The 18,790-nt window shown below is 43.1% G+C and overlaps 1 protein-coding gene across 2 annotated transcripts in view; it reads left to right on the forward strand.

Annotated features, from left to right (window-relative positions):
- The window catches only part of ZSWIM6 (zinc finger SWIM-type containing 6), a 198,054-nt gene that overhangs the window by 96,926 nt on the left and 82,338 nt on the right, over nt 1–18,790 (forward strand). For both annotated transcript variants that reach the window (XM_073623231.1, XM_073623239.1), the window contains exons 3-4: nt 8,339–8,487; nt 14,359–14,509. In XM_073623231.1, coding sequence (XP_073479332.1) covers nt 8,339–8,487; nt 14,359–14,509 — 300 coding nt within the window. The remainder of the gene's footprint in view (nt 1–8,338; nt 8,488–14,358; nt 14,510–18,790) is intronic.

Here is an 18,790-nt window from a genome sequence, read left to right on the forward strand (position 1 = left end):
GCCCATCAAAAAAGGTGAGTTTTTATATGATCTTCCTGGGAGTGCGGTGTGGCAGAGGTGTGTAAATCAGACTGGCTAAGGAATATTGGCAGATAAGACAGCAAACCAGTTTTTAACCCTAATCCTAGATGTTAGCTTAGAGTTCTCCTTTAACTGTCATTCAGCGCTCAGAGTATGGTTGATGCCGGCCTCTTCCACAACTAGTTCACAGTGGTTGCTTTCATTTTCGGTCGAGGATGTTACCAGAAAGGGCTGTCTACTGTTCAGAACCGTTTCATCTTTATAACTGTAGAATAAAGCAAGGGATCTCCCAGTCATAGGAAAATGAAAAGTCATTGTCATCACTCTGTACAAACCTGACACCTTATTTCTGTGCTGTCGTCCTCACACCCACGCTCTTATGGAACGGGGAGAGACATAAGTGTTGGGTAAAAATAAGGTCATATACGAATTTCCTCACATCAACCCCAGCCACACCAACGTATTTCCAGTGTATGTATAGACATATATACGGTATATATACTGTTTTTTTTTTTTTTTTTCCTCTTTTACCCTCTGAACTAGTTTCAGGTACAACTTGACTTTCTGGACGAGTAAACATACTCAAAACTGCAAGTGGCATATGAATGAATCACCCAAAATACTCCATGACCTTTTGTGTAGTGTTTGTACTGCTCTCATCACACTTTCTGCAAGCTGAATATCTGCTTACAGAAGTGATTCCCCCTGCATTGGGGTCTGTGTCCTATGACGGCTTCCTGGAGTCTTCATGGGACGTCTCGTTACCTGTCTGTGCTGGTCACAGGAGCCATCAGTGAGGGGAATAAACATGCAGCTGGTTTGCTATACAGATCAACAGGTTCTGCTCTAACCCGATACTGGTTGCAGTACTTCACATAGACTGCTAAGCAAGAAAATTGCAATGTCAATGGTCAGCCTTAGCTAGAAGTCTCTATTGTAGAGTTACCACCTCATCCCTTTTAACCCAAACACCTTTGAATTACACAGGTTCTGAGGCTAATTAAATGCCGATAAGGCACCAAGTGAGTTCAATTACCACCTTAATCAGCCCCAGAACCTGTATAATTAATATGTGTTTGGGTTTAAAGGGATGAGGTGGCCACCATACTCTATTGGGTTGCTATTTCTGCCCCCAGGACTGCCAAACCTGGCCAGTTTGAAAGTTGTGGTGAACATGAGAAAAGTGTAAATGAAAGCTACTCTAGGTTCCGTTTAGAATTTATTAAATACAGGGTGACAAAATATAGATCCAACCCAACATCATGTAGCTTTTCATGCTGTGCCCATGTATTGTGATTTTATTTAATTTTTTTTCACCCAAGTTACGTACGCCATTCTCCGATGACTGAGGGGGAGCTAATAAGTCTGGAAGAATGTCCTAATTGCTCCCAAATAAGAGGAGCTGCTTGTTTGGCTGAACAGTTGCTCTTTGTTTGAAGACTACCTTCAGGCCTGTGAGCTCAATGCTCAGGTATGTGACGGGAGCTGTTTAGGCTGTGCTTGGTAGTCACAGGTGTGCTGTAGAAACATCACTAAATCATGTATTAAACCCTAATAATCCACCCAACAAAGCGGAACCAGACCCTGGCTGGCTTACTCGCAGAGCACAAAGGAAAGGAATACAGGTGTTAATGCCAGGCACTGAACACTCTGGAATGTTAACTTTTACAGAATTTTGTAAGGTCAGATTCCCATCCCTTCCTTTTTTTTTCTAAATAGACATTTTCCTTTCCCAAAAAGAAGACAAACATGGCTGACAACAAGTGTTAAAATTCAGAACAGCAGAGGCCCTGTGTTAGTTTGGAGCTTGCTGGATTTCTGACCGATTAAACAAGTATTTCTCTACTTGCAACATTTTAAAGGGACATGGGGGAAATGTGCAGGTATAGGTTTGAAGATGTACTAAGACCCCTTTTCAGGCGCTTTTGGGCTTAAAAATAGCGCCTGTAAAGCGTCTGAAAAATGGCTCCCCTGCAGTCTGAGTGTGAAAGCCCGAGGGCGTTCACACTGAGGTGATGCGCTGGCAGGACATTAAGAAAACTCCTGCGAGCAGCATCTAAGGAGTGGTATGTTCACCGCTCCTAAACGGCCCCTGCCCATTGAAACGAATAGGCAGCGTCCTCCGAACTGCCGTCAAATCGCCGCAGTAGCGGCGCTTTTGCAGGTCGTTTAACCCTTTTTTTGGCCGCTAGCAGGGGTTAAAAGCTCCCCGCTAGTGGCCAAAAACCTCCGCAAAAAAAAAAAGGTAAAGCGCCGCTAAACCACCGACACCCGCCTGCTCCAGTGTGAAAGCAGCCTAAATGTATGGTTTTTTTTTTTTGTTTGTTTTTTTTTTGCCCTGAGATGCTTTAAAGGCACTTTCACACTGATCCATAGCAGAAACTCTGTAAAAACGCATATGCGTATTTACCGCGTTTACGGTCCGTTTCTTACAGGACATGTGCCTCAAAAAATGCATTGTGTGTTTGATGTTTTTCTATGCATTTCAATGGGAGATACATTCTTTTTCTTTTTTTAACCGCACCAAAAATGCAGCAAGCAGGATTTTACTAAACACAGCAGACCCACAACAGATCAATGTGAAGAGTTCCATTAGGATTACATGGTCACATGTTTTTCTCCTGCTTTTTTTTTTTAATAGAAACAGCAGAAGAAAAACGGATCATTGTGAAAGCAGCGTAAAGTTAATGTGATTTATAAAGCTTCAGATTTCTTTTTTTTAAAACAATAAACATGTTATACTTATCTGCTCTGTCAAATGGTTTTGCACAGAGTAGCGGCAATCCTCTTCTTCTGGGGTTCCCCGCCGGTACTCTTAGCTCCTCCTCTTCAGCGAGTGCCCACCATAGAAAGTCGCTTTCTATGGGGGCACTTGTGCGGCCTCGATCTTGAGCCACCTTGTCCTAATCTATAGACACACGGTGTGGCCCGGCCCTGCCACCCGCTCCCTCATCACAGAATTTGATTTACAGCAGCAGGAGCCAATGGCTTTACAGTGTTACTAAATCCACAACAGTAAAATCAGTCTGTATATGCAGTAACGCATGTTGTTATGCTCACTGTGGAACCTAAAGTATTAATCTTGCACATTGTGTAAAAGGCTCTTTGATCCTGTCTTCTCTGATCCTCCACTTCACTGTCCCCAATCCATCTCTTGATAGTACATTGTCTTTGGAGTCACTCTGCACATGCTCAGTTTGGTGTGTATTGCTGAGTTGATTTTTTTTTTTTTCTTGGGAGGGTGCATGTGATCAGCACAGGGCCAATCAGCTCTGTCCAGACAGAGGGTCAGAGGTCATGCAGCCTCATAGGACAGTCACAGGAGAATGAAAACTCCTACTAGCTTTAACCAGACACTCATAGAAGTCATAAGACTGCTATATACTGCTGATTAGATTTAGAAGGTTATATTTACTAAAGCTATTGCATTTCCATGTTCTCAAAAAACAAAAAAAAATAACGTCTGACATTCTGCCCGGTTTTGTATGTCGGTCAGTCTGACAGATGCTGGCCGTTTAGCTGGCTTCTGTCAGACGTGCATGCTGGAAAACCAGCAGCCGACCGACTCCCAATCAGGAGGGGGGGTGGGCATCGCTGAACTGACCTTGCATGGTAAGTACAGTGTCTCCAACCGGAGCTGACTTTTTTTTTTTTTTTAATGCACCCCTCTGGATTGCACGAAAGAAAACTGTAGTGTGTGTACCCGGCTTAATCTTTGCTGCTTAGCAAGTCACTGACCCAGGACAAGTATTCAGGTCAGGTGTCAACATTCCTGGCCGCATGCTTGAGTTTTGTGTGCTCAACTTTCATAAAGCGGGCAATTGCAGCTCCCATATTTCTGTTGTAACTGCTTCTATATACAGTTCAGCTTCCAAGACCTGCATTTTTGGGATGGAAGTCCCTGGGTACTTCTCAGGCATCAGTTGAAAGCACAGGCTTTTAGATTGGTAATGGTTTGGAATTGGAAGGTGTATCACTTCTGTATTGTACTTGCCTCGTCTGGGCTTCTGATCACTGCTAGAAGAGCTTGGGCTGAGACTGACCATATAAGTATCCTGATGGGAGTTATTGAGTGCTAAGTGGTGGTACATGTGAAATATGGCTTACTAATTATGTATGAGAAGACAATGCAGTTTTATCCCAATGATCAAGCAACTAGTATGCGGTGCTCCCTCTGTAATAAAACATTTAGGATTCTCTGCAAGGTGATATTAGGAACATACGTTGACAACAGCTGCTCAATCCTCCTGTGTGTAGGCTGTTATCTGCAGCCTTTTGAAGAGTGGCTGTGAAGAAGTCCTGTCGGGAAACTTTCCAGAAGATAAAGAATAGCTGAGAGCAGCAGGGACAGCCCATGTCAGGGCTTTTTGTGCAGCACAATGCAATAACATTCATGAAGATTAATAAGACACATGACGATACGGGTTGTTCAGTTAAAGTTGTGCAAATGGTAGAAACCCATAGCCGGCCATCAGACGGTGAAGGACTATTTCCGGTTGCACATTTGATTGGCTTTTCACTTGCTTTGCATTTTAGTTCATGGGCAGAGATTTTATGCAGAAAGGCAAAAATAGAAAACAGTTATGGGAGAATCCTATAGCTTGCTATTGCTGACCCCTTAGCAAAAATGTTATTGCTGGGCAATATTTTGAGCCAGGGATCATGGGGCTTAAAAGTATAGATGACTGCCAGTCAACTAGCATATTCAGGAGACCAGTGAGGACATCCCAACATTCTAGGTCAGTTGCACAGATTATCTCACTTTTCTGCAATGAAATCCCAATCATTGTTGTTGGCCCTGCCTACTGATCTGCAGAACCCTGCCTATCCCTCACCTCTCTCTGCCCCACTCTACATGCATACATTGATATATTTTCCAGTAATACAATACTATTATCTGCTCTCTTAAGAGTTTTCCCACACTTTATGTAAGAGAGGGCTCTCTGGAGATGTAGTTCTGGCGTCGAGTCTGGGTCAAGATGACCAGCATTTTCAGCATCTGCAATGCTTTTACTAATGATATCACTGAGAACAAAAAAGCTGTTCATGCTGCAGGAACAAAGTAAAAGAGAAAGGGATGCTGGGGCACGCTATGGAGGGGAGCGGAAGGTTGGGGCGCACTTTTAGGTAATACGTGGGCATGCACTTTAAAGCTGCTGTCAGGCCTGATAGACGTTGTCGGTAAAGTGTAGTGCTAGGGGAAAATGTAAATGTACCATTAGTCAGATGATTGATCGATATTACCTCCCTTTTTTTTTGTCACTATTTTTGTTTTTCCAGCAGTCACGTGACCGCTCTTTTACTGCAGGGTAGCAACTGTGGGTAGGTACAGGCGAGGCTGGGAACATCCTTTCCGGTAATGTTATGCCAATTTCATGTGCTTGCTTTCCCTGCATGCTTTTCAAAACCTGCCACTGCTTCTTCTACTCAAAGATGTTGGGCTGTTTGGGATTTGGTAGCTGTGGCAGTGATAAGGGTCTTGTTCAACCCTGTGACTATGTTAAGGACACTGAGGGGGAAAAAGCTGCATTACCACTCCTACCATATTCTTATGGCTGCGGCGGAGAGGGAAGGATGATCATACTGTGCATTTTACAGGTACCTCACAGGGTGGCCAACCTTTGTCGAGGAGTGATCCATAAGCAATATTGCGGAAAGGATTAACAGGTATGGTTAAAGAGATAACAAATTACAACATTTCACTATGCTACATAAAGGTGCATAGGTTTTTACTTTAAAGCAGTGGTCTCCAAACTGCGGCCCAGGGGCCAGATGTGGCCCTTTGCTTGCTTTTATCCAGCCCTTGGTAAACTATTTATATCCACTGATACCAACAGTGAGGCATAATTCCCTCTCACTGACACCAGTGAAGGGGCACAATTCCTCCCAATGACACCAGCGGCCCAATGACACCAACAATGGGGTACAATTCCTTCCAATGACACCAACGGCCCAATGACACCAACAATGGGGTACAATTCCTTCCAGTGACACCAACTATAGGGTACTATTCCTCGCACTGACATCAAAGATGGGGCAAAATTCCTCCCAATGACACCAGCAATGGGGTACAATTCCTTCCAATTACACCAACAATGGGGTACAATTCCTTCCAATGACACCAATGATGGGTACTATTCCTCGCATTGACACCAAAGATGGGGAATTGTTTAGTCCCACTGACATCGGGACCTTTTCTACTTCCATTGCCCACAGTCAAGCCCTCCTTAAGTCTGAAGGACAGTAAACTGGCTCTTTGCTTAAAGGGGTTGTAAAGTTAATTTTTTTTTTTTTTTTAAATAACAAACATGTTATACTTACCTTCACTGTGCAGCTCGTTCTGCACAGAGTGGCCCCGAACCTGGTCTTCTGGGGTCCCTTGGCGGCTGTTTCAGCTCCTCCCCGCAAGCATTTACCACCTTAATGCGAGCTCCCTCGCACGGTGGTGAGTGCTTGCGGGCGCGCTCCCGTGATACAGCCGGCGGCTATAGCCGCTCGCTGTATCACTCGGCCCCGCCCCCCAGTGCGCCGCATCATCGGATGTGATTGACAGCAGCGCGAGCCAATGGCTGCGCTGCTTTCAATCCATCCACTGCAGCCAATCAGCGACCAGGCTGAGCTGCAATGAAGATGACGAGGACGAGCAGCGAAGATTCGAGGTGTCAGGTAAGTAAAACGGGGGGCCTGGGGGCGGCGGTACTGTCAAAAGTTTTTTCACCTTAATGCATAGAATGCATTAAGGTGAAAAATTTTTTACCTTTACAACCCCTTTAAAAAATTTGGAGACCCCTGCTTTAAAATGATTTTAAAGGAAATAAAAAAAAAAGAATAAACATGTTATACACACCTGCTCTGTGTAATGGTTTTGCACAGAGCAGCCTCCGATCCTCCTCTTCTCGGGTGCCCCGCCAGCGTTCCTGGCTCTTCCTCCTTGCTGAGTGCCTCCATAGCAAGCCGCTTGCTCCCGAGCTGGCTCTGTGTCCTTTTGATACACAGAACAGGGCTCAGCCCTACTCCCTTTTCACTGGCTGTGATTGACAGCAGTGGGATCCAATGGTTCCTGCTGTGGTGTCTGAGCCAATGAGGAGGGAGAGAGCAGGTAGAGCAGCTGCTTCGATCACATCTCTGGATCGGGATCTGGCTTAGGTAAGTATTAGGATGGGCTTGGGGGGGGGGGGCTGCACACAGGTTTTTTTTACCTTCTTTTTCAATCGTTTTTATTACAGTTATAAACCATACAGATATAAAACCATACAATACAGTATTGAGAAGTACCGGTACATGATAACATTGACATACAGCATAGGTCGTTAAGGAACCGGTATAACACTATTTTGGGCTGACTATAAATTTGTAGAACAGAAGATACATCCTCTGAAGGTACTGCATGACCGGGGGCACTCTCATTTAAGACGAGGGGACATCTCAGCCATGAATTGATCACAGTAACTGGTCATTATGATTGCAATCAGGGAGTGGGACCAATGGTGGCTGACCAGCGGTCTTACATCACTCCCCAAACTACCAAAGAGTTTAATAAGTAGGGAAAAGGAGAAGAAGAAGAAAGGGGAAAAAGACAGGGAGCCTCTCCTAGGCAGTAAGAGGTTAGCCTCAGATCCGACAAGGTTGTCCTGTCAGATAGGTGATCCAGGGGTCCCAGGATTTTTCAAATCGGGGAAGCTTGTCCTGCAGGTTTTTTACCTTCATGCATAGAATTCATGAAAGTAAAAAACCTTCAGCCTTTAGGCCATCCGTGAACATCAGTACTGCACACTGTAGATGGGGGACTGGTTGACTCTTGTTTCATTGCAATCAACTAGCGATATCTGCTGGATGCTAAATAGATGGGAATAAGTAGGGAAACTGTAACTGTTCATGGCATTGAATGATTAGTCGCGGCTCCTTGCTCCTATCATTTTTCGTAAAGCTTTTGCTGAAATGTAATACATCCTAAAAACTCTTTGGCCAAACCCTGAAGTTTGGAAATGGTGTACCTGTAGAAGTATAGAAGCCTTCCTATCTGAGGAGTCTTAATTACAAGTTTTAATTTTCTGGCTTGTACTGTTTTACAGAAAATCTCTACTAGAACTAATATGTTTAATACTTAAATTCTGCATCTTAAAGAATTGTTTTTTGGTGTAACTGTTTAAAAATTAAAGAATGGGGACTGCAAAACTGCATGCCTGGTTTTCTATTAAAGTTTTTATAATAGAAGATATCCTATTGGTGAAACTGCTAATGCTGACCCTGCATAGATCAAATGGCTCCCTATACATGGCCTGTGCATTAATACCCAGCTGTCTCTCCATGTGAACAGGTGCTCCAGATCCGACAGCCGGCGCCAGTATAGACGATGAGAACTGTTGGCATCTGGATGAAGAGCAGGTCCAGGAACAGGTCAAGTTATTTCTCTCCCAGGGTGGTTACCATGGATCAGGAAAGCAACTCAACTTGCTTTTTGCCAAGGTATGGTTTTCTTCTAAGCAGGTGGCTATGGGCTGCTGGAGGGGTCAGGATTGTTCATGTGTGGCTACAATTAAAGGCACATGAGTGGTAGAGGTCCTTATGTTTTGGTTTAACGTTCTACAAATGAGTTTAAAATTCTGTTTAGGGACCCATAAACTTATCTCTCATGGCAATCTGCTGATATAATTTACAATTGTATGTTAAAATACGCCTATACTGTATGTCTGAAAAAGGGACAACTTTGCTCTTATTTTTAAGGCTGGGTTCACATCGGTGCTCTGTAGTTTGGCTGCACAGCGATTGTATCTGCCTTTTACATGTGGTTCCCATTGACTTCTATTAGACTGTGCATTTTACTGAAGCACACCAAAGATGTAGCATGCAGGACTTTAATGCACTTTCATGAAACCGCTCAGCCTAATAGTAGTCAATGGGAGCACCTAAAATCAAGTGGATAAATCGTGCTGTGCCCAAATCGCATTGCAACAATTATTATACAGGATTTATATGGCTCCCAAAGTTTGCACCACACTTTACAATGTTAGCAATGTGAACACGGCCTAACAATAGTAGTTCTTATTCATGCAAGTAGCATTAAACCCTCAACGTTTTTTTAGTAGAACACAACGAGCGCTATAAAGTAAACATTCCCCCGTAAACTGTTTGTTACAATTCTTACTCCAGCACTTGCACTTTACAATTCTCAATGTTGCTGGCTCCTGCGCTCTCAGTGCTTCTTCCCTGAACTTCCAGGAACGTAGGAAGACACAACTCTAGTCCCTGCATGCAGGAGTGGCTCCATAGGATGCTAGATAAAGGAGCCACCCTGAAATAGGAAACCTTGGACAACAGTCATGGCACCAACCTATACTGGAACATAGACAAGGATTTGAAGATAAAGAAACTGTATACTGGTTTGTTAAATCAGCTGCTAAAAGTGAAAAAAAAAAAACAGAGGGATTAATATCACTTTAATTTAACTCTTAATTATATGCTGAGTTTCTGCCAAATGCTTAAAATGCATAACACCAGATTTGTAGTTCCGTTGGGCCAGATAAGTGGTTTACAGACCTTGTCTTATTGCATAGCCAGCCAAATGACATTCCTGTTTTCTGGCTGTGCTGCAGCTTCCTCCAGAGTTATCTTTTTGCCTCCAAACTGCTCCTTCTGAAATTAATCTGGGTTCATCACACTGGAGGCTTATAAGCAGGCTGGTGATACCAGAAACTTTAAAGAGGTTGTAAACCTCGAACATGAACTATGAACAAAGCATATGCCTCTATAGTGTGTACTTGTCTCAGTTAAGACCACTAAGTGTCACTTCTGCCTGCTGCCTCCTTCCTCTGCTGAGTCAATTCTTACATATTTTCCTAACACCAAGAGAAAATCACACAGCCTGTGATTGACAGCCTCAGCTCTGTTCCTGTGTGTTGTGTGTAGGGGATGTGTGTGTCCCTTTCCTCCAGTCAGAGCTCAGAGCTCTCCTCAATAATGTAACGTCAGCTTTCCGCCCCGATTTCCAGAACTGAGAGATCCTGAAAATTCCAGACTTTTTTCAATGGCTAAAGAGAATCCTGCAGATAAACAGATACAACTTATGGAGGAGGATTTGTTTCATCTGTGTATCACATGAGGCCAGTCACTTCACTGGGTCTATAGATGGGTTTACAACCTGTAATGGGTTTATCCTGTAATAGGATATAGTGTTTGGCTGTACACAGGGCCAGTGATATGTGAGAACTATGAATACTGTCTGAGCACATTCTTGGCGTGTAAAACTGTTCACATTAATGTAGTTCAACTGTTTGGCGGAAGATCCGTTTTAAATTGCAGCTCTTTGCAGCACTAGTTACTCTCGTGATGATTTAATTGGCCAGATCTCACCCCTAACAGATCAGCGAGTTCAGGGTGGACTCTTTTTAAATGTGTACCCGATGACTGGGAGTGTGTAAGTGTCCCGGGTAAAGTTGCTGTGAAATGCACAATTGTCTATACATATGTTTGGGCATATGAGAAGCACTGCTGCCTGGGTCTGACTTGTGTCCAGCAATCAGCAGGTATTCTGATGCTTGCTTCTAGTGGAGAGTATTGGTTTATTTCAAAACATTTGCATTTTAACATTCGATTTTTCACTTTCCAAAACAAAAACTACTTATACTGCTAGAGGGTTGTTCATTCAAGAGCAATTTGACATCCTGCTCCTTTTGAAGTTTCTCATTGCTGCAGTCAAAAACTAACATTTGACCTTGACTTGGATTACCCAGCAGAAAGATGTTTTGGGGAATTTCTGTTTTAACCACTTCCCGCCCAAGGACGTCATATGACGTTGTGGTCTTTGAGTGGAGATATCTGAATGATGCCTGCAGCTACAGGCATCATTCAGATATCATTTTTTATTTGTATTTTTTCTGCCGGCATTTCCCAGCACCATTAAAAACAATCATAGCGGTTGTTCAGCCGCTTGATTATTTTTACAGGTGGCGGGAGGGGACATCCCCCCTCCCGCCTCTCTCTGCTGGTTCTACCGGCTTATCCGTGCAATCAACGAGTCGGAGAATGAATTGGCTGGCGGAGGCCGTTTACCATAGAGCTGACTGAGGACCAGATGGTCCCCGACAATCTCTATGACCTTCGGAGGCCGGGTGCAGCGTTATGACATCACATCTGGCCTCAGCATATGTAAACACTGCCGTTTCTTCAGCTGGGAAGCCGAGATCATTTTTTTTTTTTGTTTTTTTTTTTTAATCTCCTACCTGTCATGCCCTGTTCCTAATACAAGGGATGTTTACATTCCTTGTAATAGGGAAAAGGTGATCATACAAAAAAATGTAAAGGGGAAAGTGTCAAAATATAAAAGTAAAATAACAAAAAAAAAATTTAAAGCACCCCTATCTCCCCGTGTGCTCGCAGATGCAAACTCATATGTATGTCGCGCCCACATATGTAAACAGCATTCAAACCACACGTGAGGTATCGCCACAAACGTTAGCGTGAATAAATCTTACCTCAAGACCTCCTCTGTAACTCTAAACTGGTAACCTGTAAAAAATGTTAAAACGACACCTATGGAGATTTTTAAGTACCAAAGTTTGGCGCCATTCCAGGAGTGTGGGCATTTTTAAAGCGTGGCATGTTAGCTATTTATTTACTCGGCATAACATCTTTCACATTCTAAAAAAAAATTGCGCTAACTTTAGTTCTTTGTTTTTTTAACTCATGAAAAAGAAACGCGTTTGAAAAATTTATGCTCAAATACCGTGTGACATAAAGTTGCAAGGACCACCATTTTATTCCCTAGGGTCTCTGATAAAAAAAAAAAAAAAATATATATATATATATATATATATATATATATATATATATATATATATATATATATAATGTTTGGGGTTCTGAGTAATTTTCTAGAAAAAAAATATGATATCTATATGTAGTAGAGAAGTGTCAGAATTGGCTTGGGAGGCAAGTGGTTAAAGTGCATCTTCACTGCAACTGAGCACCGCAAACCCAAAACTCCATCAAATTAATTTTTAATATTCAAAGCAAACTCCCCCATCCATCCATGTCTCAATGCTTTATTTTGTTGAGAAATCAATTTGAAAACTATCTCTTGCCACCTACAACAAAGAAGTTAAAGTGGTTGTAAAGGCTGAAGGTTTTTTACCCTTATACATTCTATGCATGAAGGTAAAAAAACCTGTGTGTGTAGCAGCCCCCTAATACTTACCTGAGCCCCCTCTTGATCCAGCAATGTGCTCGCTCTATAGGGACTCTCACTCCTCATTGGCTGAGGCAGCAGCGGTAGACATTGCCACCTGATTATTCAGCCCGTGTGTGCCCGTGACTAGGCTTTAGTCTAGGTAGGATTTTTTTTGTGCAAGGGATTCTGCACATAGCACCCCCCATCCCTTTTTGTTTTCACTTAATTGCATCTTGCTTCCTACCTTTCTCATAAATTTGTATTCTCAAATTAGTAGTGTTTGGCTTTTTTTTAAGGGGGGAGGGGGGATATGAAAATAATTGCGTGAACAGCCCCTTAGTAGACTAAAAATTCTGCAGAGATCTATGTATCTTCAGTACGTTCTGCTTTCCTTTTGGTGTATTTAAAATGACATATAATGAAAGACTTCTGTCCCACTTGTACTGCTTAAAACCTGTCAAAGCCGCCCCCTACAGGCCAAGTGTATGTCTACAGCTTAGTGTCTGATGATACAAAAAAAAAATGCAGCAAATCCTTCCTATGAAGGAGACTTTTGGTTTCTGGATCTTTGTGCTTGCTGCATTAAAAAAAAATGTATTGTGTTCCAATCTAAAAAAATAAAATATTCTCAATCTGCAATTAGATTTGCTCAAAAGTGGTACCAGTGAGCCTTGTGTCCAGAATACTTCACTTTAAGCATTTTTTTTTATTTCTAACAGATATGTATTCCTGTTTGAGCATCTACTTTTTCAGACCGTTTTGTTTTTAATGTATTTACGCGCATTTTCGCGTGCATTCCTTTTTCTCGCGTTCGCTTTCTGCCCAAAATTATAAATGAGCATTTGCGTACATGAGGCTTAAATTACTGACCAAAAAAGCAGATTTTTCTTTTTTTTTGAAGAAAAAGAAGAATGCACGGCACTTGTTTATGTCTGTGTGCAGCATATTACAATTAATGGGCTGTATTTTAGTTTTGTAAAAAAAAAAAAAAAAAAAAAAGCTGTACTGAGCTTTTATAAGCTGCAGTGTACAAGAGGCCTTAAACTGGCCATCAGAATTTTGTTCAAAGATTTTTCTTTTTGGAATTTTGATTTAATTTTCTATGCCTTTAGTGGGATCAAATCAAAGATTGTTTTCGACTTGCAATGAGAATTTGAGGAAGCCGGATGGAAAGTTTTTTTTTTTTTTTTTTTTAAACAATGTATGTGGTGTACTTCCATGAAATGATTGTATTATATCAAAATTGAATGTTAAACACAAAGGTACTTTTGAACAACATTTTATCAGGTCTCTGTTGGTATTATCAAATCTATCAACAAGATTTTTCATACGAATGTTCGTTCAAAAATATCTGTCTTTGTATGACCCAACCAGACACACAACAATAAAGGTTTTAACCCTTTATCCAAAAATACTTTGGCTATGCATACCTAGAGGCTTGATTCACACTACTGCGAATTGGATGCAGGGAACAATAGCAGGAGTTTGTGACCGGCTCTTCATGGAGGGTGGGAATTTGCACAGTGGTCCTGTGTGTCTTTTGGTCTGTTTCAGGTCCGAATTCAGCCAAAAATTCAGGCTCAAATCGGACCTGAAACGGTGAACGAGGACGCACTGAAACCCTGCTGTGAGCCGAATGCAGCAATAGAGTGAACCCAGCCCTAAGGGTAAGTTCACCTTTACAGAAAAATCTGTAAGGTGAACTTGCACAGGACCCCCTCCTCATCACCAAAACCCCCGACCCCCCCCGTCCCACTGACACCGGGTTGCCGCTTCACTGGTCCGGGGCTCCCTCCCCCAGGCCCCCCCCCCCGGTCCTCGTCAGGCGCTGACCAATCAGAACCTGTGTAGCCTGTCCTGTCACCGCAGGCGAAGAGGAGAGAAAGCCGTGGGGATTTCCAATCCCTGGACTGGTAAAGCGGCGATACGATCTGTCAGAACGGGAGATCGCCGGACTGCAGGTTAGTGGGACTGGATGCGATGGGGAGGGGCTCCAGTGTAAGTTTACCTTACAGATTTTCTGTAAAGGTGAACTTACACTTTAAGGAAAGGGTATGGCTAGAATATGTTGTTGTTCATTAGGGCCAGTTGTAGTGTATCATATCATCGCCTTCCTGGGCCTTTCCTTTTTTTGCAGGCATTCATTTTGTCATGTTCTAATTGTTTGGCAGGTCCGGGAGATGTTAAAAATGAGGGACTCCAATGGAGCTCGAATGCTGACCTTAATAACGGAGCAATTCATGGCTGATCCCCGTCTTTCACTATGGAGGCAGCAAGGCACAGCAATGACTGACAAGTACAGGCAGCTCTGGGATGAGCTAGGTATTGTATTTAACTTTTCAGTTATCTGGAATCTCTGCAAAGTTTGATTTGTTCTAGATATGTGAAAGCGTGTTATGGGGTACCACTACTGCATAATAAAGAATCGCACCACATAGTTGTTAAATCTATATAGTAAAGTAGATTGTACAGTCAGATTGTAATGTGTGTGAGGGTTTAGATAATAGAACAACCATCTATTCCTAAGAGTTGGAGCTATTTAAAGGTATAATCTGCCTTTTAAAAAAAATGAATACATGCACCCACGTTCATAACAGAAAAATGTGCATTTATTTATTTTTTGCCTTCAGGCCCAGGTGCAATGACCAGGCTCCTGCAATATTTACACCCCAGCCTCGGCTAAGTACACACCTATCGTTACGGGGCTGGAAGGAGAAAACAAGGACATCACCAGACTTGTGCACCATTGAGATCTACAACTCCCTCTGCCGTGTTGGCAGATGGAAAATGTTATATTTCAAATCCTAGAGCCACGCACAGATGCATTGAATTCAAATACAGACAGAAGGCTGCAGGGAGGACCATTCTGATAAAAGCATGGGGTGGGGGAAGGTGACCGTGTTTCACCCTAAATTTGGGTGAAACATAATCCCAAAGGTGGACTAAGCCTTTAAATGAAAGTTTGCAATGGTTCAAAGAGGTTGTAAAGTCAATTTAGTTATTTTTTTTAACTAAAAAAAAAAATTGTTATACTTACCTGCTCTGGGCATAGATATTGCACAGAGCGGTCTTGAACCTCTTCTTCTGGAGTCCCTCGCTGGCGCTGTCCGCTCCACCTCTTCTCCGTGTGCTGCCATAGGATGCCGCTTCCTAAAAAACTAGAATGTCTGAACACTAAACAGTGTTGTGAGCTCCCTTGTTCTAGGTTGTTTGTAGGCTGCCGTTTCATGAATATTGGTTCATCTCCCATAATGGCTACCCTTAGCATTTCTAGCTAGGGGGTGCACTTTAATTCTGGTGTTTGATGTACGAAGCCCTTCATGTTAATGTGAGGACTGTAAAATGAAGTCTTTGTGTCTTCATTACATTGGAGCCTCTATTCTGTTTGCCTACACTTACCTTTTATTCCTTGGGCCTGAACCATGGCTCTGCCATTCTCTACTACTTGGACACAGATTGTCTTCTCTCTGTTTATGTTTTTGGCTGGGTGTTTAATTCCTGTTTTGTAGCTTTAATCCCTTGTATGTGTTTACTATTCTAATGAACATGTTTGCAGCCAACTTGGCACAATTCAAGGGAGTTACTTGGCATCCGTAGCAGGAACTGTGTGTTCACGTTTTTTTTCCCCTGCGGTTGGGGCGAAGCAACCATGGGAATGGCCTATGATCAGGTTTTAGGAGGATTCATCTACTGCTTTCTGCATCTGACGGAGAGCCTCTTGGAGGGAACTGGCAGTACTTGTGCTCTGTGTAGAGGTGTTTGCTAGGCTTTCCTCCTTACTTTTGTTAAATGAATAGATTGTATAGTGTGTCGGGTAAGTGTGCACAGCAGACGGGTTCACATAGAAGAGTGTTTGGTGGAGCTGGAGCTTAGATCGACAAAACGCAACACTTTAAGAGTATACAGTGCCATGAAAAAGTATTCGTACCCTTTGACATTTTCCACATTTTGTCATGTTACAACCAAAAATGTAGATGTATTTTATTGGGATTTTATGTGATAGACCAACACAAAGTGGCACATAATTGTGAAGTGGAAGGAAAGTGATAAACGGTTTTCCAAATTTTTTACAAATAAATATCTGAAAAGTGTGGTGTGCATTTCTATTCAGCCCCCTTTACTCTGATACCCCTAACTAAAATCTAGTGGAACTAATTGCCTTCACCTAATTAGTAAATAGAGTCCACCTGTGTGTAATTTCATCTCAGTATAAATACAGCTGTTCTGTGAAGCCCTCAGAGGTTTGTTAGAGAACCTTCGTGAACAAACAGTATTATGAAGGCCAAGGAACACACCAGACAGGTCAGGGATAAAGTTGTGGAAAAGTTTAAAGCAGGATTAGGTTATAACAAAATATCCCAAGCTTTGAACATCTCACGGAGCACTGTTCAATCCATCATCCAAAAATGGAATGAGTATGGTACAACTGCAAACTTACCAAGACATGGCCATCAACCTAAACTGACAGGCCGGGCAAGGAGAGCATTAATCAGAGAAGCAACCAAGAGGCCCATGGTAACTCTGGAGGAGCTGCAGAGATCCACAGCTCAGGTGGGAGAATCTGTCCACAAGACAACTATTAGTCGTGCACTCCACAAATCTGGCCTTTAAGGAAGATTGGCAAAAAGAAGGCCATAAGAAGTCCCATTTGCAGTTTGCAAGAAGCCATGTGGGGGACACAGCAAACATGTGGAAGAAGGTGCTCTGGTCAGATGAGACCAAAATTTAACTTTTTGGCCTAAAAGCAAAACACTATGTGTGGCAGAAAACTAACACTGCACATCACCCTGAACACACCTTCCCTGCTGTGAAACATGGTGGTGGCAGCATCATGTTGTGGGGATGCTTTTCTTCAGCAGGGACAGGGAAGCTGGTCAGAGTTGATGGGAAGATGGATGGAGCCAAATACAGGACAAGCTTAGAAGAAAACCTGTTAGAGTCTGCAAAAGACTTGAGACTGTGGCGGTTCACCATCCAGCAGGAAAACGACCCTAAACATAAAGCCAGAGGTATAAAAATGGTTTCGATCAAAGCATATTCATGTGTTAGAATAGCCCGGTCAAAGTCCAGACCTGAATCCGATAATCTGTGGCAAGACTTGAAAATTGCTGTTTAGAGACGCTCTCCATCCAATCTGACAGAACTTGAGCTATTTTGCAAAGAAGAATGGGAAAAAAATTCACTTTCTAGATGTGCAAAGCTGGTAGAGACATCCCCAAAAAGACTTGCAGCTGTAATTGCAGCGAAAGGTGGTTTTATGGAGTATTGACTCAGGGGGGCTGAATACAAATGCACACCACACTTTTCACATTTATTTGTAAAACAATTTAAAAACCTTTTATCATTTTACTCCCACTTCACAATTATGTGCCACTTTGTGTTGGTCTATCGCATAAAATCCCAATAAAATACATTTTATGTTTTTGGTTGTAACATGACAAAATGTGGAAAATTTCAAGGGGTATGAATACTTTTTCAAGGCACTGTATGTGGACTACTGTTTATATCTTTCAGAAAATGGGGTTTGCTGAACTGTCTGTGCCCTAGTAATCTCAGCCACTGACCTTGAACATGCTTGCAAATCTCAGTCTGGCTATGGTTTGACTTCACTTGCTACATACTCCTGAGTCATTGGCAAATGTACTAAAGCCGGACACCGTAGAATTTTCAAGAGGTCCACAGTGGTAACCCACATGACAGGCTTTCTTTACAAGCCTATTCACACTTCTGCAATGAGTTAGGCCCCTTTCACAGGGGGCAGACTACATACTGATATTCACTGACAGATCCCCTGCTGAGCAGAGCAGGCAGATCGCAGGTCCGTGTCCGATCAGTTTATGCAGAGCAGGCACATACAGAGCCCGTTCTGCTCTATGGACCGGCAGGTGTAAACTGGCACTGCCTACATGGAGGAGAATGGATCACCTTTCGTTTGTTTTTTATCAGATCGGAGGTAGGTGGGTGTAAAGGGACTCAAGACCGTTTACACCCAATCGTCCATAAGGCCGAATGGACTGTCTGATCAGGTCTGCCTAAAAAACCTGATAGGAACAGTCGCGTGGAGGGGGCCTTAACCACTTGCTGCCCACCCACCATCAAATGACAGAGGGGCGGTGCGGCTCTCGTTCTGGGACAGCGTCATATGATGTCGTCCCAGAGCGTCCGCTCTCGCTCGCCGATTGCGGCCGCATCTTGTTGCTAGGACACGGTTGGACTCCGATCTCTGTAAAGAGCTGTGGCTCTTTAACCATGGGATCGGCTGTGTCCAATCCCAGACGGTCACATGTAAACACGGAGATGCCGGTAATCTGCGCTCCTCTCCTCACACTGACAGAATGTGTGGCGAGGAGAGCCGATCAGCAACATCTCCTCGCAGGGGACATCTACACATGTAATCAGGGCACTGATCATCAGTGCCCTGATTACAATATAGTGCCAGCAATCAGTGCCCATTAGTGATGCCAGTCAGTGCTGCCCATCAGTTCCACCCATCAATGCCGCCTGTCCCTGCCGCCTATCAGTGCTCATCAGTGCCACCTAATTGGTGCCCATAAGTGCCACCTCATCAGTGCAGCCTATCAGTGACCATCAGTGCCGCCTCAT

The sequence above is a fragment of the Aquarana catesbeiana genome, linkage group LG01, assembly GCF_042186555.1.
Source record: "Aquarana catesbeiana isolate 2022-GZ linkage group LG01, ASM4218655v1, whole genome shotgun sequence".
In the NCBI taxonomy this organism is placed as follows: Eukaryota; Metazoa; Chordata; class Amphibia; order Anura; family Ranidae; genus Aquarana; species Aquarana catesbeiana.